The 26,367-nt window shown below is 44.8% G+C and overlaps 1 protein-coding gene across 8 annotated transcripts in view; it reads right to left on the reverse strand.

Moving 5' to 3' along the window:
• Nucleotides 1–2,501: 2,501 nt before the first annotated feature.
• MTA3 (metastasis associated 1 family member 3) overlaps nt 2,502–26,367 on the reverse strand; it is a 222,724-nt gene continuing 198,858 nt past the window's right edge. For 2 of the 8 annotated variants that reach the window (XM_088841515.1, XM_088841514.1), the window contains exons 15-17: nt 22,696–22,782; nt 19,783–19,929; nt 2,504–6,183 (exon numbers count right to left, since the gene is read on the reverse strand). In XM_088841515.1, coding sequence (XP_088697641.1) covers nt 6,158–6,183; nt 19,783–19,929; nt 22,696–22,782 — 260 coding nt within the window. In that variant the 3' untranslated portion in view covers nt 2,504–6,157. Of the gene's footprint in view, nt 6,184–6,963; nt 7,038–19,782; nt 19,930–21,963; nt 22,043–22,695; nt 22,783–26,367 lie in introns of those variants that run through there. The other 6 variants (XM_055400998.2, XM_055400997.2, XR_016038611.1 and 3 more) reach the window with 5 other exon arrangements.

The raw sequence follows: 26,367 nt of genomic DNA on the forward strand, positions 1-26,367 counted from the left end.
ACATAAAACACCCAGACAGAGTGCAAAGTGCCTCTGTATTTTCAAAATTCCTAATTGCATGCTGAAGAAAGCTGATGTGAGAACCAACGTGTGTGTCTGACACTGTCTGGTCAAGCTTCCTGTACTGACACCCTGGCTTAACACAGCATGGTCTGTGCTATTAAAAATAGCTTTTCAAGAAGTGATAGGTTATCATCTGCATAATATTTAATTATATGCAAAATGTTCCATATTGGTTATGGATTCATACATATGTAGTCATTGTATAAAATCATACACTGGGATGAGAAACACCAAATTAAGGGAAGTGCTTTCTTCTAAAACAGAGGGACATGGAAAGGCGGTACCAGGGGACTACTACTATTCTGAAATTTATCTTTGTAAAAAATCCTGGGAAATGACTCTAAGTAATATCTGAATGTGGCTCAGCATTGCTCTGGGTAGAGAATAAAGGGGTGAGTGTAATGAAGAGTATAAAGACGAGTAACATGATGACAACCACGTCGAGTGCTCAAGAAAGCTCAGAGGGTAACCGCAAGACGAGTGCTCAAGAAAGCTCAAAGAGGGTGACCGCAAGACGGGCTGGATGTGGCACTTAGGAGGTCTCTGGTGACCTTACGATGGCAATCTCAGTGGGTGGCTGGGGTGGGGCAGAACGGAAGCCATAAAGGACTGTCCTGTGTTGAGGAATTAATGAGACTTCAAGGAATGGAGACAAGTCTTTCCTCTTTAAACAAGTTTGCTAGTAAAGGGAGATGAGACAAGAGCTTCAGGCGAAGCTAAGAGAGGACCTGTGGTGGTTTGCTGGTTTTGTTCTGATGGCTGGATGGGGAAGTTTAAGCGGCCTGAGAAGGGAGAGGGTGAAGATGAGTGAGGGCAGTGGGGAGAGGAGGACAGGGCAGTAACAAACACCCTGTCCCAGGCCCCATGCGAAGCACTGTTCACACACTAATTTAGTTAGTTCTGTGAGGTACATACTATGATCCCATCTTACAGACGAATAAACTGAGGCAGAGAGAGGCTGAGTAACTTGCCCAAGGTCATCCAGTAGTAAGTGGCAGTCTGGACTGAATCACGACACTACTGCAAGCCTATAAGGGGTAGGGGGGGCAGGAAACGATCAACATGTGGGTACCAGGAGGGTTCTCCAGAGACCGAAGGGCACCTCCACGGGCTGGTGGAAGGTCCTGCAGTGAAGGGGAACACAGGTGAAGGGATTCTTAGAAGACTTTGCTCTCAGGGGGTGAGAGCTTCAGGAGTAACCAAGGGTTAGAACAGCTGGTTCTGGGAATAAGAAAACAAGCTCCCAAAGGACAGAATAAATGGGCCGGCTCAGCAAGCAGCCCAGAGAGGCCTGGTGAGGGGGGCACTCACACGTCTGGGGTGGTCCCTGCAGGCTAAATGGTTTCCTCCAGTGACCCCCTGCCATTAGTCCAGGAGCAAGAGCAGAACAAATGGAAACCTCTTAAGAAGTTTGACTGTAAAAACCCAGTCCTGGCAATGGATCTTAAGGCTGGTACCCCTTGAAAGACAGAGCACATGACACTCTATCAGTGGGCTTCCAGAAAGAGGGAGACACTCGAGTCAGGATTAAATCTTAATAAACAGATACCAAGAACCAGGGCGTTAGGGATTTCACAGAGACAGGGCTGCTGGCTTGCACTTTGAGGGTCCCTCTGCTTCCACAGAGCCCTCACTGCCCCATTCAGCCTCGCTGAGCCCTCTTCTCTTGGGACTTCTGCAAGGACTGGCAGGGCCTTGCCTCCTCTACAACCTTTTCTAGTGTCCTGTAACCTCACACATGTATGTCTTGCTTCTCTAGTGAAACTCTTGAAGGAATTCAGTGTCTTTTTTTTTTACATCTCTCTCAACTCTCTGCAAACAAGGGCTGCAAACAGGCACACTTCACAAATACAGGCTGGAGGCGTCCCAGGGAGCCTATAATGACGGCCCCAGTATAGCCACTGAGGCAGTCTACACCGCAGTCAAAAAGGTTTGAACCAGTAAAATACTCAACAGAGAGTAACTTCTCCCAAGCTGGTTTCACACTCGGGGGCCTGGGAAACACTGAAGGATGCTGGGCATTCAGATCAGATCCTGACGCCTTTTAGGTCAACTCAGACATGTTTGTTTCCAACTCTCAGAGCTGAGGAGGGTGGGAGGTAGAAGAGGGTGCTGGGCTTCATCTGTGTCACCTGCAGCTCCTGCACCCACCTCACTGGCACGGGAGCTTTCCTGTCAACCCCCTGGATGGAGTGCAGCACTCCCTCGGCTCACCGTGGGAGCGGCCCCGCACTCGTCCCCGCCACCCGGCTCTAGCACAGCAGTGCGAAAGGGACTGATGGAGAGAGGTCTGCCTGTGGCTTCTCCTACCTCCAGGCCTAGGGGACACAGGGCCAAAGCCACGCCTGGCGCAGCTCGGCCTCGTGAAACTGCCATGTCCTCAGGCTGTGGCTTATGAGAGCAGAAGAAAGTGCCAACCTTGGGGAAAGGCCTCTGAGCACCTCCATGTAGCTGGGGTGGGGATGTCAGACTAATGGGCCTGGCCCCAGAGCCACACAGGGGAGGAAGCACCCCTAGGTCCTGGGGGCTGCAGGGGGCCTGCCCCTGTGCCCAGCCTTACAGCTGAGCCACTGTCCCAGCAAAGGCAGCATAAAACCAGGCAGAATTTCCAGAGTTTATTGGAAAAAGGATTCAAATTGATCAGTGGATGACATCTACTTACAGACAGACCACTCTGTAATAGCACACGCTGAATGAATTATCCTGGGGAAACACTCATGACCACTGATGCGTCGTCTGGGTGGGTGTTCTCCAGCAGGGAAACCAGAGACTGGGGGAAGAGGAATGGGCCAGGGTGGACAGAAAACTGGGACACTGCCTCCCTGAGGGGACAGGCGAGGTGGGGCTGCTGAATGAGTGAATTCCCCCAGAGGAGAACTGGGATAACTATTATGAATAAAACCCCTCCCCCACCTCCCCAAAGCACTTTGCTCCCAAGCAGCGTGAAACAGAACCTACAGAAACCCACCAGGGCAGCTACCTCCACCTCCACTCACCGGGGTCTTAGGACAACATCGGGAATCCACAGGGGGCTTGGACATGACAGAGAGTGGACCAAGGCCACACATGTCCTGGGACTGCTTGCCCTCTGACCCACCACTCGCCTTCCCCTGCTCTGCTCTTAGAGCTGGGGGACTGACTGCAGGTGGCCTGTCCTCAGCTCCCAGGTCAGCTGGCTTCCAGCTGCATTTAGTTAATGCAGAAATCTGGAGGGCATGGGGAAGGGAGAAGCCAGGCTATTTCTGCTCCCGCTTTGCCTGGGGCAGGGTGTGGAGGGGGTATGTTTCTGGCAGGGCCCAGGTCTCATGGTTCCAGCTCCCACCACATAGGCCCTCTGCAGACCCAGCTCCACCCAGCTGCCTGACCCCCAGGATCTGGCCCCACCAGCTCTGTGGCTCCCTGTCTCCCGTTACCCCTCAGTGGCGTCTCAGGTCTCCTTATTTCTCAGTTAAACAATTTCCTGGATTAAAACCCTTCTGTTTTAAATATATAGACTTTTCTGGTTTTCTTGGTTGGATGCTGACTGATAGAAACCAGGCTGTGGACAAGGCAGAATCATGAAAGGCAAGCTAGAAAGCAGTTGTGTCCTCCAGCACCACCTCGGGGTGGGCAGGCGATGACGGGGGAGGAGGATGACTCTCGGGCTTCAGCGTCCTTTGGTGTCCTTACCTGAGGGTGCACAGCAGCCCTGGGCACGTCTGCTGGGAAACATGCAGATGGGCGTGTGTGTCACCTTACAAGCTCGCTGCTCACAATGCTGACATGCCACTGACACCCACAACAGGGACACTGTGGCCCCAAGAAAGGGGGGTGGCCGGGAAAGCCTCTCAGCACCAACAGCTCATTCGGCAAAGAAGATACTAGAGGCTCCTTGGCATCCATCCTCCAGTCCCTGAAGGTCCAGTGCTGGGAGACTTTCCCAAGATGAAGTGGGAGCCTGAGATCTTAGCCAGCAACCTTCCTACAGGAGGCCGGGGCTGCGGAACCGGGAGTTTTCACCACACAGTGAAGGGAGAGCTGTTGGGGTGCACCTGTCCCCCAGTGAAGCATGAACTGGAGCTGGCCTGGACCTCCCTGTTCTTCCTGCAGCCCGGGCCTGGCTCCGCTCTCCAAAGCTCGCCTGGGGAAGGAGGGGCCTCTCCCCAACAAGCTGGCAGCAAAGTCACGGGCAGCTAATGGCTCCTTTAAGCACGAGTCATGGTTCCATGTGGGTCAGGAGAGGACAGGGAGAAGGTGAAGGAATCATTCCACGATCTGTATCTATCGCACAGCAAATCCAGGGCAGGGCATGGGGATACAGCTTGGTTGCGTCTTTCTTTAGAGGATGTGGCACATGGCTGGTGAGCCAAGAGCCGGCTGCCTTCTGTCCTCCTGGGGCTTTACAGAAGGAGCTTCTCTGTGGGACCCTGAGGGCAATGTCTGCCACCTCACCCGGCTCACTGAGCACCCCTGACACAGGCCCACCCATGGGGCCCCAAGTCAAAACCTGGAACAGCTCCAAGAGTTGGCAGTGGTGAGAATGTCCCCGGGGTCATCCCTCAAAAACTAAGATGAGAACCAACCCCTCCTGGCGAGAGAAGCCACAGTGCCTGCGAGACTGGAAAAGGAAAAGGCGGCTAGTGCTTTAAGCGTCACCCTCAGTCATTACGCATCACATCCTCTGCTGAGCTGAGCCCAGACATCTGGAGCGTCATGGTCATTTTAGGGAAACCTCACTCTGCCTGGGTGGCGGGGGGCACTCAGCTCATTTGGAGCCACTCTGTCCTGCAAGCAGCTGACCGTTGGAGGCACCCGCTGTCAGCCACCCAGCTGTCTGCTGGCAGCACACTCCAGGGACCACAGGGAGGCCACACTCCCATTGTCTTTCATGCTGCTGTGACCCTGTGCCCTGCAGCCTGTCCCTGCAAACAAAGGCAGGGAGGCAGCAGACTCACATCTGCTTGGGAGCACATGGGGCATTAAGCTTTTCCTGTCTCCGCAGCTGTGTACACAGAGTGGCAGAGTGGCCCACCTGTGACACCGGCGGGGCCTGTACCAGGGCAGACAGCAGAAAGAGGGTCACAGACAGGTCTCCTGGGGGCTAGGCACAGGTGCTCACAGAAATGGCTGGGTTGCCAGGGTGGTGGAGGCGGGGCTTCCACACAGACTCACCTGCAAACACAGCTCTCTCACTTCACCCTTATAGGCCACCCAGACTCCACCTGCTTAAAATTAACCTGGATGAATGAGAGTCCTAGAAGGACCAACCTGGCTGCAGCAGCTGGTTTGGCTGTGAAGGATCAGGGCAGGACATGACGGCTGATCACTGATATACACGCTCAGCTCACGTTAATACCTGCTCTCGCTGGACTGCCTAGGACTAAGCAGAACCAGGAGAATGCCAGCCTCTTTCCAACAACAAAGCACGGATGATATGGAGTCCACAGGCTTCCCAAAGATGATTTGCTTATCTTTTGTGAGAGCCACAGGTAACTGTACCTGGGAGGGGTGAAGGTAGGGGGACAAATACAGGATGCAGGGGGTGAAGGACAAAATTTCCCCACTAAAAAAATGGGGAATGAAGCCTACTGAGAAGAAGCCGAGGGACAGTGACAGTTGGGATGGGGGAACATCCTGAACTACATCAACACTGGCACATTTCTTAAGAAAAATCCACTTAGAAACATGCCGCATCCCTCGAGTCCACACTGACACAGCCGGTGACAGAGTGAAGCTGGCACATGCAGGGCGGCAACAGCTCTGAGCCTGCAGCAGCCCCACTGCCCCGGAGCCGCGGTGCCCGGGGTTCAGAGTGCCGGAGAAGGAGGTCTTGGAGTAGCTCCCCCAGCCCCTCAGTTCCCCAGGCAGGTCCAGTTCTGGGGCAGCGAGGTCTCTAGAGGAAAGCAAGGGGACACTGGTTCACAAGAGGAGATGCAGCTTCGGGGACATGGGCTCCTGCAGTTTCTTCCCCGGCCTGGTCAAGGCTCCGTGGGGTGTACGCAGAGGTCTCCCCCAGAATATGCTGGGAATGGGGCTGCCTCCTTCCAGGGCATGGCTATGGACATCAGCAGGACAGTGTAGCAAGTCTTGGATTATAGGATTAAACAGCAATAGCTCAGTCTGACACGCAGCATGTGAGTTCTGGAAAAGGAAACAAACAGGGTCGAAGTTAGACAGGTGCTGATGGCAGAGGCAAGGGGAGAAGAAAGATGGATCAGACCTCCCACCACCATCATCACAGCCTTCAAGGAAAGGAGGCTGGGCACTGATTCAAATCTCACAATGTCGTTGAGGGTGGACCAAAGAAAAGTTTAATTGAGGTCACGAAAATCTGTGAGTGACACTGAGGTATCTTGAAAGCTGGAGTTTGGAAGAGCAGGTGCAGTGGTCACCGGCCAGGCAGGCAAGTGCCGACACGCATACTGCAGCAACATCGTGGAACCTTTCTGAGCGGACGCTAGGGAGTGGGGAACGCAACATGCCTACAGAGGCACGCCCTGATGTGAGGTAACCATGATGAATCATACGATGCAGGCACTTGGAAGCTAGGGACATATTTTTCCGTAGGAGGGGAGTGACCCCAAACACCCACTGTGTCACAATGTCCCTCCTTCCCAGTGCCTCCACTTCCCCCTCAAACCTTCAACTCTCCTGTTCCAGAGCTGTGCATCTAGAGACTCTCAAGAGAAACAAGGGAATGAGAAGCAGAAGTGCCGGCCACCTACACTGTCACCATCTGGTGTCACACAGTAGCTTGTGAAAACGTTTGCTTGTTTACTAGGTAAGTGGCTAGGAGGGAACTTGGGGGTGTCTGCTGAGACGGGATCAGGGGCTCGGACCAAGGCAGGGCCTGGATATTCTCTCCCGTCACACGTTCTGCAACCGGGAGAGGAAACGGGGTTAGGGGACAGGGACGCTCACCTTCACAGCCTCCCGCCATCCTGAGGAAGGTCTGCAGGATAGAGCAGAGCTGCGCCTTCACTTCATGAGCCTTTCTAGAATAGGGGAGATATATGCACACAGCCTGGTATTTGAGAGGGCTCAGCAAGTAAGTGTCCAATTAAAACCCAGCCAGTTCAGTTCAGGACTGGGCTAACCTGGTGTGTTCCACAGGTTATGGAACAAGCTTTCACCAGAACCTTGTGAGGGTAAGCACAGTTAGGAACTTGCTCAAGGCCGCATGGCGAGTAAGTTGAGGAGTCAGGATTTGAACTCAGATCTTCTTAACTCAGGTAGTTTTTCCTGCTACTCTAAGCTGCCCCATTCTCCATCCATGCCAATGAGAGCACACTGCTTTCTTCAGAGTCTTAGTTACGGGTTATGTGTGTGTCAGTAACTCCAGTATTTGTCAGAAGCCTCTCTCCTTTTGTGTGTGTGGAGGGAGAGGCAGGGGGACCACCCACTTATGGAATTAAGCCACCTGCCAGAAGAATCACTTGTAAATAGTTCCTGAAGTTTCTGGCCTACCATGGTAAATTGTGCTTTCTTCATATTTGAGCTAAACTCACCTGCTCCAAGTTTGAGAGCAACCCTCTCCTCCCACCAGCTCGGGATCTGGCATCCAGGTTCACACCTGCTTTCTCCACATTGGCCATGGTTTTAAGCTGAGATATGTCACCTCTTGCATTCTGGGCTGAAGCATCCCAGTGCTTACCACCTGCGCTTGTAACACCAACATGTCTCGCTGCTCCAAGCGTGCTCAGCCCCACTGCATTTCCTCGAAGCAGGGAACCAGAGCCACGTGAAGGGTCCCAGATACACAGGGCCCCAGAAAGAGATCTACGCCCATTCTCAGGTCTCCTTCTTAGATGCTGTAGCCCAGATCATTTCGGTTTACACTTACAAATAATTCTCATATGCATCAATCTACATTTGCTACTTTTGTCTATACTAACTCCGATTCATAAGCACTTAAGAATCTACCTGCAAAGCAGGAGACCCGGGTTCGATCCCTGGGTTGGGAAGATCTGCTGGAGAAGGGAATAGCCACCACTCCAATATTCTTGCCTGGTGAAGTCCATGGACAGAGGAACCTAGTGGACTACAGTCCATAGGGTGGCAAAGAGTTAGACACAACTGAGCGATTAACACACACACACACAAGTACTTCAAGTCCCTGAACTTGGAGGTTCTTTACTCTAACCAACTGCTGCAATAGAAACAATCTTTTTTTTTTTTTTTTTAAGGTTTCCAGCTACCATTATCTGAGTTAACTTCTTCCCCTTCTGCAACCCAGAGGAGAAACCACCATCAGGATTCTGGAGTCTGGAAAACAGATAAACAAGTGATAACAGCCCATGCATTCAAGAAAGCCAAATCTGAAGCTTGCAGTGTGAAAAGCTGCAAGCCCAGTGTGCACAAAATAGCTCAGGAATGGATACCAGACACCTCGAGGGGAGCAGGGGAGGGGAGACTACAGCAGAGATCAGTTGAAGGCTGTCTGAGGTTGCAGGACTCCTAGAAGCTCTCCTGACTCCACACCCCTCGGCAGCTGCCCACCTCCCACAAGTCTGGTTAGTTATTCTCTAAAGAGGACCAAATAGGGGGTTGCAGGCCTAGGGAAAACAAGGCACCAAGCAGAGCTGCCAGCCCCCAAACTAAGGGATCACGTGAACATATATCCACTGAATGGTAAGACCGCCATCCTTCTTCCCCTTGAGCTCCCAGAAAGCAGGTAGCCAAAACTTTATCCTCTGAAAGAGAGACCATGCTGTGGTCTGAATGTTTGTGTCCCCACAAAATTCATATGTTGTAGTCTTAATGCCCAATATGACGGCAATCAGAACCTTTGGGAAATACTTAGGTCATGAGGGTATAACCTTTATGAATGGGACTGCTGTGTTGTGCTCAGTCGTGTCTGACTCTTTGCAACCCCATGGACTGTAGCCCGCCAGGCTCCTCTGCTCATGGAACTTTCCAGGCAAGAATACTGTAATAGAGGGCCCTCCCTGGCAATCCAGTGGTTAAGACTTTGCCTTCCAATGCAGGGGGTGCAGGTTCCATCCCTGGTTAGGGAGCCAAGATCTCACATGCCTTGCAGCCAAAAAAACAAACAGAAGCAATATTGTAACAAATTCAATAAAGATTTAAAAAAAAAAAAAAAGAATACTCTAATAGGGTGCCATTTCCTACTCAAAGGGATCTTCCCGACCCAGGGATAAAACCCCTGTCTGTGTCTCCTGCATTGGCAGATGAATTCTTTGCCACTAGCACCTCCTAGGAAGCTCATGAGTGGGATTAATGTTCTTATAAGAGAGACCCCACATACTCCCTAGGTCCTTTCATCATGTGATGACACAGCAAGAAGACAGCAGTCTGCAACCCAGAACAGGCCCTTCATCAGAAGCCAATTATGCTGGCACTCTGGTCATGGACTTCCCTGCCTTTAGAACTGTAACAAATTTCTGTTGTTTACAGTACCCATCTGTAGTATTTTGTTACAGGAGCCTGAATGGACTAAGATAGATGGAAAGCATCTTCTCTGGGAAATCTGCCCAGCCCACAGAAAAGACCTGAGCATACTGACCCTCGGGCCACTCAACAAACAGCCTGGTCTGACATCCTTTCTGCAAGGTGTACTGCAGGTTGAAGCACAGAGCTTTCATCTGATTTTAGTTTCTTACTCTTAAACACTATTACACAACCAAGGTCATCAGGAAGAAACCTCTAACAAAAACATTAGAGGCCAAAACAGAGAAAAATGCAAATTGGAAGAAATGGATTACTCATGGAGAAGAAAACTCAAGAAACAGAAACCACTATCATTAATATCCTCAGACAGGTAAGGAAAGATACAGTGTCCACAAAACACAAACAGTATATTATTTCAAAATAAATTGAGAGACCCAACGGAGTTGGCAGGGAGCCTGGAGAAGGACTGAAGAGTTCTGCTTCCTATTGCTGTTGTTCTGTCATTCAATTGTGTCCAACACTTTGTGACTCCTTTGACTACAGCATGCCAGGCTTCCCTGTCCTTCACCATCTCCTGGAACTTGCTCAAATTCATGTCCACTGAATCAGTGATGCCATCCAACCATCTCATCCTCTGTTGTCCCCTTCTCCTCCTGCCCTCAATCTTCCCCAGCATCAGGGTCTTTTCCAGTGAGTTGGTTCTTCCCATCAAAGTAGTGTGAGCCAAAGTAGTGGAGCTTCAGTAAAAGCAGTGGAGTTGGCCAAAGTAGTGGAGCTCCAGGTTCAGCATCAGTCCTTCCAATGAATATTCAAGGTTGATTTCCTTTAGGACTGACTGGTTTGATCTCTTTGCTGTCTAAGAGACTCTCAAGAGTCATCTCCAGCACCACAGTTTAAAAGCTCAATTCTTCTGCTTCCTATAATGGTGGGCTAATTTATCTTGGGTTAACCCTCCAGCCAAAAACAGTAATAAATTCTATATAAAATATAAAAGCAAGTGTTCAAGTGTTTGAAGATAGTGGAGAGCAAACAAAATCAAGCATAAACTGGAAGAGAGATGACTTGAAAAAAGGTGAGACTAGCTGAGATTCACTGTTAACAGTACCCCTGGGGGCAGTTCCATGTCATACAAGAGGGATATGGTTCCAGCAGAAAGCTGCAGTCTGACTGAGCTGAGGAATTAGGGACAGATCAGAGTTCAAGGCTGCCAATACAGCTGGAAATTGAGGGAAGAGATCCTAAAAGGAAGGACACAGGTAAGGGGGAGTCCCCAGATCAACATACACACTCCTCTCAAATCACTGGCCGATTTCGGAACTACTCACACACAAAATGAGACTCCAAGGAGCCCACTGGAAAACATCAGCTAAAAGGTTAAAAAAAGGCTAAGCAACAACCTCAGCAGCTGTCCAGTGCTGCCAAGTTAGAAGGACGGGGCAAACAACGTGGTCCTTCCACTGAAATCTCATGGAACTAGTAGCAAAACTGAAATAGACAAGCCCTAATAAAGCCAGGTGGCGCCGGTGGTAAAGAACCCTCCTACCAATGCAGGAGACTTAAAAGGTGATCATCAAATTTAGTTGCTTGTTAGAACATATCTTAATACTCTACAGAAAAAAAAAAAAAAACATACTCTATTGAGGAAAATAACAGAACCTTGAGTCTCCACAACTTATCATCCACATTGACCAGTATTCATTAAAAACTGTTAGAACTGGGAAACAGGAAAATGCAACCCATAATCAAAAGAGAAAAACAGTCAGTAGAAGATGATTAATGGATGATTCAGATGTTAGAATTAGCAGATATGGACTTAAAATATTTACTATAAGTATGTTTTAAAAATACATTGGAAAAGATGGATGTGTGGGGGATGATATGGTATATTTTAGGAGAAATATCAAAGACCTAAATGGGAATTCTACAACTGAAAAATACAAAATACAAAATGAATAATTCATTGGATGGAATAACAGAAGATTCAATACTGCTGAAAAAATAATCAGTGAATTTGTAGATATCCAAACATAATTCAAACTGACAAATAAAGAGTAAATATTGTATGACTCCATTTAATAAAATTCTAGAAAATGTAACCTAATCTATGGTGCTAAAAAGCAGATCAGCAGCTGCCTGGGATGATGTGGGGGTGATAGGGAGGGCAAGAGGGCCAATTATAAAGGACTGCAAGAAAATTTTTGAGGGTGACAGGCAAGTTTATTATCTTGATTATAATAAACTTGGTGTTTATTAATAAACTTGGCTCCTGGTGTGTGTGTGTACGTTAAACTTATCAAGCTGAATATTTTAAATATGTATAATTTACTGAATGTCAATTATGCCTCAGTAAAGCTGTGTTTAAACTAAATGATAATGGAAAATAGCTTTATAGGGTATTTAAAATATGTGCTAGAACAACCTGTGCTGACTTTAGAGATGCGATAAGAATCATTACATTCTGAGTTTACTAAAACTAGAAAAATTTTCTAGTTTTAGTTTTTTAATTTATTTAAAAAACTAAGAACAAGAGAAAAAGAAAACTGGTACATTCATTTTAACATCAGACAAAATAGAGGAATATTAACAGAAGTTAAAAGGATCATTTCCTAGTGATAAAAAGGTCAAAAAGACATAAAATAGTCCAACGACATATATATCCAATAACAATTTCAAAATTATATGAATTAAGAATTGACAACGTTTAGGGAGAAATTAGACAAGCCTGTTGGAATATAAAGTAGGGTAAAGTAGTACTCTGCAGAAAGTAGAGTAAAAAGACACGGGGGAGAAAACTGGAGGAAAACAAGAAGAAAATTAGAGAGCAATGTAGGAGGTCCAGTATCCAGTATCTTGATCCTTCTTCTGCTGTCTGGTCCCAGATACCTTAAATGCCCTGTTTCCCCAGGACTCACTCATGGCCTTGCTCAACAACTGCCCCCAAAGAGCTCCTGGAGGCACTTGGTGAAGCTGCAATCGGATCATCGTGGGAAGGGTCTTGGCACACATCTTCTTAGGGAGCTCATCTAACAAAGCTGCCTCCAAGCTTGTTCCTCAGTTTTACATTAATGACTTTTCATATTCATGTATATGTAAATAGTTGCAGATAAAAATAAATATTTGGTTGAGGGAGGAAAATGCTATACATGATAACTCATATGTTTTTCTGAGCTTAAAGAGTGATCAGTCATCTGGAAGGGAAAACAAGAAACACTGAACGAAAATAATGAGCAAGGCTGGGAAGCTTAACAAGAACCCAGTGGGAGTCTCCCAATCAAGGAGGCTGTGACTAATCTTCTGGAGTCATTGCTCTGGGGGCTCTGCAGATTCAGAAGACTTCTCACTTCTTCACCGGGATCTGAAGAGACTGGGCAGGGGGATGCCTAAACCGGCTGGCTTCTGGAGTTGGTCTTCACTTTCCTGGGGCATCAAGATCTATTGCTGACGTCCCGCTGGCTTTCTCCAAGCCAGCATCGAGGAGCCGTGGACTGCTCCTCGGGTGAATGAGTCCACTCTCTGCTGAGGAAGATTCGCTTCTCAGGGACGAAGCTCCCTTTTCCCCTCTCCTTTCCCAAGCATCTACCATTACCCCTCAAAATCGGGACTCAGCTTTTCAGTCAGAGGTTTACTTCCTTTCTCAGAGGTTCCCCCTCTATGTCACTGAGGATGGGAGCTCACAGGGACAGGCTGGTTACAAAGGTTTCCTTGCATGATCCCTGAAGGTAAACAGACTTACTGAGGGAGCCAGAGCTGGTTCTCACAGCCGTCGGCCTCTGAGTAACTAACCCGGACCTGGGTCACTCTTCTAAAATCTCCACATTGTTGGTGGTGGATTAATTGCTAAGTCGTGTCTGACTCTTGTGACCCCATGGGCTGTAGCCTGCCAAGCTCCTCTGTCTGTGAGATTCTCCAGGCAAGAATACTGCAGTGGGCTGCCATTTCCTTCTCCAGGGGATCCTCCCAACCCAGGAATTGAACCAGGGTCTCCTGCATTGCAGGCAGATTCTTTACTGACTGAGCTATGAGGGAAGCCCTCCATATTGCTGAGAGGGTCTTAAACCTAGACCACTTATAGGCTCATGCACTAGCATTTTCCTCAGGGGCAGGACAGAAGAGTATTCTCTGGGAGAAACTGTGATATTTACTAGTAAACCCAGCAATGGACCCTGAGGTGGCCAGTTTACCATCCTTCCAGAATATGCCAAAACACCAAGGTACTGATTACTCACACCTAAGGTACTTGGGCCGGTCTTCCTTCAGAAGCCCTGCCCTACTCCTATGTGAGAGAACATCCGCTACCCTGAGATAACGCTTTAACCATCCTGAAACTCTCCAGATACATTAGATAATCTTCTGTAACTGCTTCACGTTCAATAAACTCTGGGACCATAATAATCCATTATAAAAACTGAAGAAAAAAAGAAACTTGAAGGTACTTTAATATATTTAATCAGGTTTTAACATTATAGCTTGAGAACAGGAGACCAGAGGTGAGTCCAGGAGCACTCAATGTTCTTCCATAAAAAAAATGTTTCAGAAGATTCAAAAAAAAATCATAGTCTTTTCAAATGACATAAAAATGTTTGACAGAAGGCAGCCCGGGCCTAAGCATGCCTAGGAGTGCCATCAGCTGCTCCTGGCAGTCTATTTTTATTGGGATTTGTGAAGGCAGCAGATGCATTCCCAGAGCTCTCTCACTGGTACAATGGCCTCACCTCCACCCATTTCCCAGGGTGGGAAGCAAACAGTTGGAACTCTTGAATCACTGATTTCAGAAATAAGTCATCAAAAGGACAGTCTTCACATACCAGATCATAGTATTATACTTAGAGGCATCCCCATCAGATACCCCTTCATTGTATGAAGACACTGAGAAATGATACTAGTCAACGCAGAAAACAAATAAGAAAGATAACAATCTGCAGTATACTCACAAACCTCAGGGGAAATAAGCCAGAAGAGAGCAGATTAAAAAGAAGTTTACTGCACAATTCATCAATTTCCTTGGCTCACATGCCCTGACTCTGTCCCACTGAAAACTCACCTCTCTTCTGAGCTTGCTGCTTTGGTTTTCCTGACACACTGAGTTCTGTTTCCGTAGTACCCCTGGGACAAAAGCCATGCTATCTCAGAAGAAGGTTAAGAGCACCTCCAGTTGATGCTCCCTTGGTCTGCATTACTACATAGAAGTTGTTCTCAAAGCTCCCCATGTGATAAAGAGGGAGACACAGTAGGAAGTCCCCTTGTCCCTGTGCAGTGCAGTGGAAGATCTGCTGACATATTAAAACACAAACATCTGACACTAGGTAGGGAGAGGGTCCCGGGGCATCTCTTTAGGGCATCAGGAAACACCTGTACAGTCCTTCTGGAGTCTTTTCTGACCCAGTCTTCACTCTGAAAAAGATGTCACTGTCTCAGGATGATGCTGTTCTATCCCCTTTGCTGTAGGGTCGCTAATCACAGGAACCTACAGGAAGCTAAATGAGCCCTCTTTATAAACTTAATTTTATCCTTAATACTTTTCTAAATAACTTAAACAAGGAAAGCTTTTCTTTATAAATACTGGCCCTGTCTATGTGCAAATATACACTGGAACATATCCATTTACCTTTAAGCAAATCTAAGAATCATTGTTTTGAGAATCATACCTTCAGGTAAGAAATGAACGTAGTTATACGGAAAGCATTGACATTATTCATATACAATTCACATATGACTATAAAAACTTTGATTGGTAACTTGACAGTTTTCAAAATTAAACAATAATAGCTCTTCTTTAAAGGAGAAGATGAAATCTTAATAATGCTGTGTGTGCCTGCTCAGTCATGTCCAACTCTTTTGCAACTCCATGGTCTGTAACCCACCAGGCTGCCCTGTCCAGGGGATTTCCCAGGTAAGATACTGGAGTGGGTTACTACTTCCTACTCCAGGGTAACACTTAATGAACACTCACTATGTGTCAGAGTCGATACTGGAAATATAATTGAAACACATTTCACCTTTAGGTGATTTTTCTCCCCTCTCTCTGACACGAATATAGCTCCTATCCCCTAAGTTCCAGAAAAAGGAGGGAGCAGCATACAGGCGGAGGAGCTATGCAGAGGCAAGAGACGGAGTTGACGGCTTTGCTTATAGTTCACAGTCTGAGCAAGGAAAAATGCCCTCTATGTTCCTCTCTGTATTTACAAATACAAACCCAGCTTTGATACACACAAAAAAACAGAAATGTCTCCCAGGTACGTGCTGTACTCAACACACAGATCAGGGATCCTTATTCATCCAGTGGAAACAATCTTAGATTTGGAGTTTAAAATCTCATCTCTGCTAATTGCTAGCAGGGTGACTTTGGGCAAATCCCTTCACCTCTTTGAATTTGGGTTTTTTCATTATTAAAATGAGGGTTACAACATCTACCTCATAAAGTGGAAGATCAAGTGGTATAAAGTAGGTGACACTTTTTAATCATTATAACAACTCGGTTAAGGCAAATGAAATCTGTATTTTACAGAAGAGAAGAAAAAAATGATTATGGAAACCAAATGATTTACCCAAAGCCACACAGGAAATTATCAGAGAAGTTCGCAATTCATCCCATCTCACTCCAAACAGTCAGATGTTCTTTTCTCCAAGGCAGAGACAAATCCCATTTCCCCTGCTGCCCTCCCTTTGGGGCTCCCAGACATGGAAAGTAATGCCTCTTCTATCCCCACTGGTCTTAGGGCCTTCTGTTCTCACAGCCACTGGAGTTACCCAAGTCAGCCGAATGCGGTAGGCGTTTGGCTTGCTGGCAATAAGACTGTCATCTCAAAGTCAGAAAAGGAGGCAGGATTGGGAAAGCACTCTGATGGCATGTGGCCACCACTGGAACTACGGCCTGACAACAAAGACTAAGATAAAGGGACACTGATGTGGATCTGGGTAGGTCTGTGCTGACTCCAAAATATGAGGCTTTTTATGTGTGCAGGTTTTGTTTTTACCCTTAGAATCTAAGTTCCATTAGGACTGTCACAGAGGTCTGTGGGTGGCTGGGTACTAAGAAGATGCAGAATGCTGACTCCCAGGCCCTAGTCACACCAGGGCCTTTAAAAGGCCAAGGCCAGGTGAAAGACAGTGACTTTCAGAAGATAAGAAGCAGCTGCCCACTCTTTTTTTAATCTCAGGTGAAATACTGTCATGAGTTTGAGCAAGCTCTGGGAGCTGGTGATGGACAGGGAAGCCTGGTGAGATGCAGTCCATGGGGTCGCAAAAAGTTGGACACAATTGAGCAACTGAACTGAAAAGACTGTCTACCAGCAGGAATTCAGAGACTCTTTTCCCACCATGAAGAACCTCCAACTGAAGGTGGAGGCTGAGCAAACGGAGCAGGAAGCAGAAGGAAGCAGCAGACAGGAAGCCCCAACGCTGAGAGACCTGGCTGGATATTTCAGTACAATCAGGTTTTGCTTCCAGCTGGACTAGTTCTGTCCACCAACATCCTGTCTGGGGTGCTCATCTGTCTGACATGCTGATAATTACATAGCAGTGCTAATTGATTTTATTATTGAATCACACAGGGTAAGACTCCTCCATGAATTTGTGCCTATCAATTCCAGTGTATAATGGTATTAACTCTCCCATGAAAATTCACTATTAGCCTAAGATTTTTTTCTAGTACTTAGAGTTCACCTTGGAAACTCAGGTTAGTCAGTGTCTTATATCCTAAGGAAGTAAGAAATAGACCCATTATCCCAAGGAAAAGGTCCACTGGGAATACAAAAATGGGGACATTTTCTAAAGTATGTACTTCTGTTACCCTCTTGCCTCTCAGCTACACATCCATCTCCTTAAACTCAGCTTTGTGATGCTGGGTGGAGGTGGGACTCTGCAAACGCTCTTTTCCTGTGCCATTCAGCTCCCTGTTACACCAGTGGGGGTGGGGGTGGGGCTAGAGGGCACCTGCAAGGCTGGGCAAGAGACTTGGCTTCTTCTTGTTCCTGTCAGCAGCAGTGTGTTTCAGTGTCCAGTTTCACTTCACGCTCCTAGAAGCAGCCTCATCACACTTGCTGAGAGATGCCAGCACCAACAGAGCAGTGCTCTTTCCTCAAGGGTCCCAGTCCCAGCTCCTCGGGCTTCTAGCTGTGAGGACCCCAACTTCTCCACTGTGTTCCCCCAGCTCTAGTGATGGTGGTTGTTTCTTCTCCCCAACCCACTGTCCAACAGTGTCCCCTGTTTACCCATTCTGTCCTTCAACATCTATCATATTGATTTCTCATATTAAATGAGCTGTTGAAATAACTTATGTAGTTTCTACTTTGCTAATACAGCACAATTGAGAGCCACAACTTCATTTATAACAGTGGGTAAAAGAGCAGACTTTGAAATCAGTCACACCTAAATAGGAACCCCAGACCATTTATGTAACTTTGGAAAATTTAATTCACCTCTCCAGGTCTCATTTTTCTCAATCACTTTCATTTATTCAACTAACATTTATTGATCACCTGCTAAGTTCCAGGCCCTATGCCAGGCAGCAGAGATACCATGGTATGCAAAACAGTCAAGTCCCCTGACCTGGAACCTTCTGTCAACTGCATCAGATGAGATAATGCAGGTAAGGCACAGGTAATCAGCCTTCCTCTCTGTACCACGACAGGGAAGCAGAGACAAATGGGTCTTGAGAAAAGCGCAACGGCTACGCTTCCTCTGAAACTGAGACAAGTGTCTTTTCCTTAACAAGGTTGAAGGTCTCGAGCAACATAACCCCAGGAATTCACTGGGCGCTCTTGTCTGTGCCTCCTGTTCAGAGCAGATAATCAATGCCCTCACAACAGTATTCATGCAGAAGGAAATGGGATAAATAACCCTAAACAGGGAACACTACATGGTGGCACTTTCTAGAAATTCCAAAGAGACAAGGTCCTGTGATACAAGGGAAGAACAAAAGGAGCCACAACGGACGGGTAGGAATGGGGCCCAGAATGGCCATCACCATGGGGTGTGAGTGGAGAGACACTAAAAAGCCACTGTTCCAACATCGGTCACAGCAAGACTCTTTTTACCATACAGAATATATAACTATAAAATAGACAAGAACTTACTTTCTGCAGTAGGGCTACATACCTAGACTGTCCAGGGAGGTGATAAAATGGAAAAGAAAGATTCTTGATTCCATTTAAGGCTGAATCTAAAGGTCCCATGCTGCACGCAAGGAAAAGTTGGAACGCAATCCCATCTCCACATTCTGACACAATCCTTCCTTGGACCTCTGCTGACTAGACATCAGGCATATTGAGGCAAGGATGGCTGATGTTCTCATTAACAAGAAAGTATTTCTGCAAGACTACTATGCAGCTAAATTCTCAAAAGTCATATCTGCAGCACATTGATAAATGCAAACTAAACTCTTCACCCTCAATTTTTTATCCATCTTGACATCACTATGACCATCAAAAGTCATACAGAAGGAAAACCACCACGGGAAATCATTACTAGAAGGTCTCCTCCACATCCTTGCTCTAGGGCCTCATTATAAATAACTTACTGCCACTGAAGGAATTTAGAGTCCCACAAGGCATGAAAAGACTGGAGTTTTATTCATAAATAAATGCCAACATTTAAACAATCAAGACAGCTTCAAACTCTAGGACTATTGAAATGAACAATATGTACTGCCCAGATGATTTATAACACTTGTGTTTACAGTCCAAATGGGAAGATAATTCAATTCCACCTGAAGAGTCATTATATGGCCAAGCCCAGGAGAAGTACTTTGGGTAAGAGGTGATATTTCTCAGTTTTCCCATTTCAAACAAATTATTATTTCTGTATTTAGGACATCACCTAGGTAATCCTTTCCATGACTTATAGTACCCTTGAGCAATTAAGAAAATTTATAAGGTGAACGAAGTCAGGGACAAATGCCAAATTCAAAATGATCCTGAGAACACCAAAGAACCCCCCTGAGAGCACTGCTGTCTCAGACACGAGGCAAAATAATCCCTTCTGCTCAAGAAAACAGAGGTGAGCAGTGAGTGTGCATCACAGCAAGAGCATTATTATCCAGCAGAGGCAAGCTGCTAAATACAGACTTCATTTCCAAACCAGCCTCCTAACGGGAAATGGGAGCAAAAAGGTCCCTTCTGTGAAGATGGAGAAACAGCAGTTGGCAAAATGTCTTCACTGTGGTACACGGCAGCCTTCCTTTACATCCCTCTTTCCGCACAGTTCAGTCAGAGGGAAGAAGAACCTGTCTGTTATACTTTCCTGCACATGGCAGACAACACTCCAGAGCAGTCAAGGGCAGAGAGGCCCTGGTCTACAGGATCAGCCCCCAGAATTCCTGGGCTTACATACCATCCAGGCCATTGTGATGACTGTAGTTTCTTTTCCCCAAAATGCTCAGAGACGTGTGATTCGGGGTGGCTAGCATCCGCTTGGTGGTTGGGGTTTGCAGGCTTGGTGTAGATCGAATTACATTAGGTTTCTTCGACGGATGGATCTCTGACAGGGGGAAGAAAGGTTTCTCAACTCAGAACATGGTATTAAAAATCTGTGTGCACTTACCACCGGCTAACAGGGACACATCTTATTTCTTAATGAGCTGAGAGCCAGTTCCTTACGAACCAGCCTGTTTTCCCAAGGACTTGCATAATGAATCAACTTCAAGTGTTGTTACCATGGCTTTGTTTATCAAAAGGGAGCTGGTTCTGCCCCTGCTAGCTGAAGCTCTGAGCTTCATGTTGTGAGTACAAGAAGGAAAAAAAAAAAAAAAGCCGCTTCAGAAGGTCACTTAAACACAAGATTTACTAAGGGAATAAGGCATCTGACTCTTGAAGGAATTAGAAATTCAAAGTCTATCTGGAGAGGCAGCCTCAAAGAAAACTACCTCTGCACTCCATCTCACTAAGAACAAGGCATGCAGCACATCTGGTGTGTGGTAGCTTTCTGAGAAAACAGGATTCCTCCTCTGGCTCTGCAACCAGAATACAGGACCAGGGTCAGTCACTCCCGGCCAAAATCAGTTTGATACAGATGAAATCTGACACCGAAGTCTAAATACTAGTGCTAAGAAGTAGCAGGAGAAAAGCTTTATCCAAAACTGTACGGTGTGTGTGGTGCGCGTGTGTTTATGTGAAGTATGTTGCTGTCAGCCATACAGCCCTGCACTACTTAACACTTTTTGGATCGAGTAGATGGACATAAATTGCAACACTGCAGAAACTGGATTTAAGGACCTCCGTCTATTACTAAAACCAGGCGACCTCTTCTCTAAAGCTGAACCTGCTCACTGATCCTGAGTTACCACCCAGCATGCCAACCATGCACAAGCCACCCCGTCTTCCCCGGCGAGGGCCAGGATATCAGCATTATGTACTGAAATTTAGGAAGAGCTCCACTGTCTTTACCTGTATGCCTTCCTCACTAGTGGAGGATTTTTGAGGGAAAGGAAGTTGTATGTTCATCCTAGTGTTCCCTAAATAACTTAGTGAAGTGTCTTGCACATAGTAAACACCCAGAAATGTGTTCTGTAGGGAAGTGATTCAGTTAGTAAGGACAGCCTCGCTGTGGGTTTCTCTGGTGGAGACAGAGACCAGTTTGCCCATAGGAAGAACGTACAATTACCTATGGAAATGCTAATATTCAATGTCATATTTTATTTCTTATGATCATCTTATGATCAGATACTATCCTTTGCAAGGTGGGAGAGGCTTCTAGGATTAGGCCCTGTAAGGGAACATAGTTAGGAAACTTCAAAGACTAGATCACCGTGAGTAAGGTCGTACCCGTGATAACCATGTAATATTTTAGGGGATATCAAAGCAAGTCTTTAGGCCTTGAAGGAATAAAACAGGAAATAAGGTGGCAAAGTAATATCAAAGAGGAAGCTGTGCGCTCTGACTCTTAGGATGATCTGATAAGGACCAGATAATATACCAAGTTTAAGGCCACACTTTGATTTTTAAAAGACTGGACCTCTTAAGTCTGGACACTTCATAAGTACAAATCTTTCTGACAAAATAATAAGGTTCAATGCAACTCTGAGCACATACTTCATTTTTACTGAGAAGATGAAAAAACAAAGAATATTAGAAGCATAAAAACATGCCATTAGAGCTCCTAGGTAAAACAGGAATCATTTTAGAAACCATTATTTCACAAATTATTTATCTTAAAACTTTGCCAAAAAAAAGTTACTTCCTGGTAATGTTACATTATTCTTAATTATTATATTTCAAAATATAAATGGAACTACCATATTTTGTGACTTTGAAGTTAAATAATAGGATAAAAACCAGAAAGCAATACTAATGCTCCCCTTTCAAGTAACCTTAATTGGCACATCAAAACTATAAATATTGTTTAAAGGTGGTTTAAATACCAGTTTTATCTCTTTTTATTTTAAAAAAAAGTACACGAATCTTTATTTAAGGGAAGGGGTGAGGTGGGTTTGAAAACAGTGGACGGGTTTATATCAAAATATTAAAAATATTCATCTTTGGGACTTCCCTGGTGATCCAGTGGCTAAGACTTCACCTTCCAATGCAGGGGGTGCAGGTTCAATCCCTGGTTGGGGAGCTAAGATGTCACATGCCTCGGAGCCAAAAAACCAAAACTAAAACAGAAATAATATTGTAACACATTCAATAAAGACTTTAAAAATGGTCCCCATCAAAAAATCTTAAAATAAAAAAAAATTCACCCTTAAGAATTCCTTGGCAGTCCAGTAGTTAGGACTCAGCACTTTCATTGTCTTGGGCCTGGATTCAATCCCTGGTCAGTAAACTAAGACCCTGCAAGCCATGTGATGCAGCCAAAAAAAAGAATATTCATCCTTAATTTTATAATAACTTGGGATGGTGACAGATGGTAATTAGAATTATCATGGTGATCATCCTGTAATGTGTATAAATGTCAAATCATTCATGTGGTATACCTGAAACTAATATAACACTGTAAGTCAATTATACTTCAATTAATAATTTAGTGATTCTCATTTTCCTCTTCTTGCTTAATCTGTATTTATATACATAAATACACATTACATTTTTAGGAAAAATAAACCTATCTCTAACTCTGTATTATGTTCTCTGTGTGTTTTGGTAATCAAACACTTCTCAAATAAAATAAATTGACTATTCATATGAAGGTATCCAATTTCAGCTACTTGAAAGGCTTACATTTAATATAGGTATGTCAATTTTGAGTAGCCGGTGATAAGATGTAGATACTTTTCTCCAAGCTTTTCTTCTATTAAAAAATACCCACCTAAATACCCAATGATACATGCCAAAGGTTTCCTAGTGCTTTTGCTTTTCAGTGGACTTCCAGATAGATCCGCATGTCTGTCTGCATCTGAGGAGAGAGAAACACGGAGACAACCAGTGAGGCTGATTTCTCTGCTGATGCTGCACACACCACAGAGATACACGCTGCAAGTGGAAAACACTACAAAAAACCCACCAGTTTCCTTTGGGGTTTAAGAATAAACTGGTTCCAGTTCTGGTTCCAAATTACTGAATGGGGTTTTACCTGGGGAACACTCGCTTTAAAGTCCCTTGTGAAACAGCTAACACATCTTACACGTGCATGCTTTCTTTCCGTGTTCGCACATCTCTAAACAGTGGAAATATGCTTCCTGTCTAGCCATGCCATTTCTATATTATAGTAGAAAAGCTTCCATAAAATACGAGGTGTTATCAGTCCTAATGTAAGATAAATCTGGCATGGAAGACAAAAATGACGGCTGACAAAGGCAACAGACGTGACCAGCCCTGACCTCGATGGAATGAACCTCTATGGAGGAGTCTTCATCTATCTGGATTAACTTCAGTTCCATTAGATGAGCCTCCCCCAAGTAAAAATGGGCCACTTGATTTTATCACTAGTTTTCTGTCCTTCATATCCTATTATGATGTCATCAGCACTGAGACTGACAAGGTTTCCTGTATGCACACAGGTATTTCATCCAATAGTCAGAACAGTAAAATACTGTAATGGATATTTGTTCATAAAGTTCACATCACAGTCATTTCAGAGAAAAATAAAGCACACAACACAAACACTGTTTTAATTAGCTGTCATTAGGATGAAGAATAGATGTGAAAGATAGCTGCATCTCATACAAGAGTTAAGTTACATAGTTTGAAGTGACCAAAAAACGTGTATTGAAACGTTTTTTAAATTTGCAGCTATTGTCATAAAGCTTAACAGAGTAGCTTTAGCAGACATGACTCTGTTACGTTTATGCCTTTTGTCAAAAATGTCCCTATAGATTTTCTGTGATTGACACCACATTTTTAGGCCTATACATAGGAAGTTTTCTTTGACATCCACAGGGATTCTCTGCACAATTAGTGTTAAAACGTATAATTCAATCTGGAACTTCAAATAATTTAAAATTAAAAATTAATTTTTTCATAAGCTCTAACCCTCTCATCAAGGAAATTCTTCTCCAATAACTACTAAACAGAAAAAGGTGGGAAAGTAGCATTTAAAAATACTGAAATAGACAAAGCACATAACGCAGAGCCTGGAATCTGAATATGTATCCCAAGCACTGGCTAATTACTATGCAACCACTGACAACTATAAATGGTCCAATTTCTTCTCCTCCTACTCAGCTGATTTCCTTTGAGGAAAAATAAAATAAAATTACTAAGCTATGAAGTATTTCACCTGTTGTTGAATAACTGACATTACAGGCAGAAATATAATAAGCATATTTTGGAGAAGTAATCTAAACAAACGTTAACATGCAGCCCAAACCCTGCAAGGATTGAACACCTGTCACATCACTATGAATTAATAGTAATAATTATCTCCTAGTATTACTAATTCACCAAAAATTCAAGTTCTACTTAGGAAGAGGACAAGAGAAAAATACTCTATTAATAAAGTTCCAATGAATCATCTTAGCATCTCCTCAATGTTTTGGACAAAAACCCTCACTGTATTGTTAGTAATCTTATTACTTCGCTCTTTACTCCAGTTTCTAAGGCCCAGAGGAAAACTGCCAAAGTGACTCCAAACGATGAACTCCCACATGACTGTCACCTTGACAATAATCAAAAAAACCCATCAAGAGTCACCAACACAATACCCAAAGACCATTTCACTTTATATTAGTCTGCTTTTAATTTCTCACTATATTAGTAGGATTAATTATGCAGTGTTCTAAGTGACAACTTACAGAGCACTTGAGTGGGAGATCAAAGCTCTTTAGAAGGATCCACTGTTTCATCAATCATCATTAAAAAGGAAGTAGTTGGTGGCAAGAAAATCAGTCTCAACCATGAATAAATCAAGATGAAAGGTGGGTGCTAAGACTATTTAACATAGAAACTGCAACCATTAAGCGATTATACTAAATACCAACAGAAAAGAGAAAAAGCTTCTGTCTGGAGGGAGTGATCGTAAATACAAATGGTCAGGGCCACACCTGAGCTGGTTAATAAAAAATTGTGATCTGTACTCAAGACCAGGCCAGTGGAACCTTGTTCTCAAGTTATTCACCTAACTCTATTTAAAGAGGATTAATCAGTATGTATTAAAAGCACACAGGGAAAGAATGCAAACCAAGAAATGCCCAGAAACCAGAAAGAATCAAAATCCAGCCAGAGTGAGAACATCCTCATCTCACTCGAAACACCTGACCAAACATGAGGCATATTTTCGTGGCTTCTGGAAGGCTGAGCCCTACTTCCTTGAGGTAAACTTGGAAAAAAGTTACCCATTTTTGGGCAACGCATGGCTATCCTTCTAAGATGTTGTGGAAATATTAGAGGGGAAAATAGAAAGCTTGCAAAAAGTACATACTGAATTAAAATTCACAAAACTATCTCACACGAAAGTGAAAGTTGCTCAATCGTGTCCGACTCTGCGACCACATGGACTACACAGTACATGGAATTCTCCAGACCAGAATACTGGAGCGGGTAACCTTTCTCTTCTCCAGGGGATCTTCCTAACCCAGGGATCGAACCCAGGTCTCCCGCATGGGCCTTCAAAATTGCTATCATAGTAAAACCATTCATAGAATTTTCTTATAAGAAAATTTTCTTATAAAGGCATTTCTAAACAAGACACAAAACCGATGTGCTATTAAAAATAAAAAAGATTCAACTACTTAAAAAAATACAAAACAAAACCTGCTTGGCCAGCACAGCATCAACAAAATCAAGGACAAAACGGGAAATATTGGGTTGGCCAAAAAGTTTGTTCCGGTTCTACCATACTCTCTTGTGGGGAAACTTGAACAGTTTTTGGCCAATCCAATATTTGAATTGCAGATCAAGAGCTAACTAACTTAAAATACAATAAGTTCCCACAAGGTGGTATGATTTTTAACAGAAAATAGGCCAGGGCAAAAACAGTTGACGAAAAAGGAAATACAAATGGTTTTCAAACATATGCAAAATTTTTTACCTTATTCAAAATGAGAAATGCAAGCTGATATAACTTACATGTCACTTACCAACTAGTTAAGGGTTTCAGAGATCAATAACACTGCTGGCAAGGTTCTAGAGAAACAGGCACTCTGTAGACACTGTGGTGGGAGACTAAATCATAGATTTTCTAAGGGCAACTGGGCAGTGACTCAAAATTCAAAATGAAAGTTGCTTGACCCAGATGTTTTACTGTTAGGGATCATATGGGATCACAAAGAGTTGGACACGACTGAGCGCCTGAGCATGCATGCACACACAAACTGTAAGGTACATATACCAATCTTAAAAGGTATCTATATAAGAATATTTGTTGCAACATTACTTATAATAGTGACTGGAAACAACGTAAAATGTTTTAAAATAGGGGAACTGGCTCAAATACAAAATATAGACTATTATGCAGCTGATAAAAGAAGAGGTAGCTCTCAATGAATTGGTATGAAATGGCCTCCAAGATCCATCAAGTAAAAAAGGCAAGGTACAGAGCAAT

Source organism: Moschus berezovskii, chromosome 11 (genome assembly GCF_049115385.1).
Source record: "Moschus berezovskii isolate FMDL1 chromosome 11, NW_MosBer_1.0, whole genome shotgun sequence".
NCBI classification, from domain to species: Eukaryota; Metazoa; Chordata; class Mammalia; order Artiodactyla; family Moschidae; genus Moschus; species Moschus berezovskii.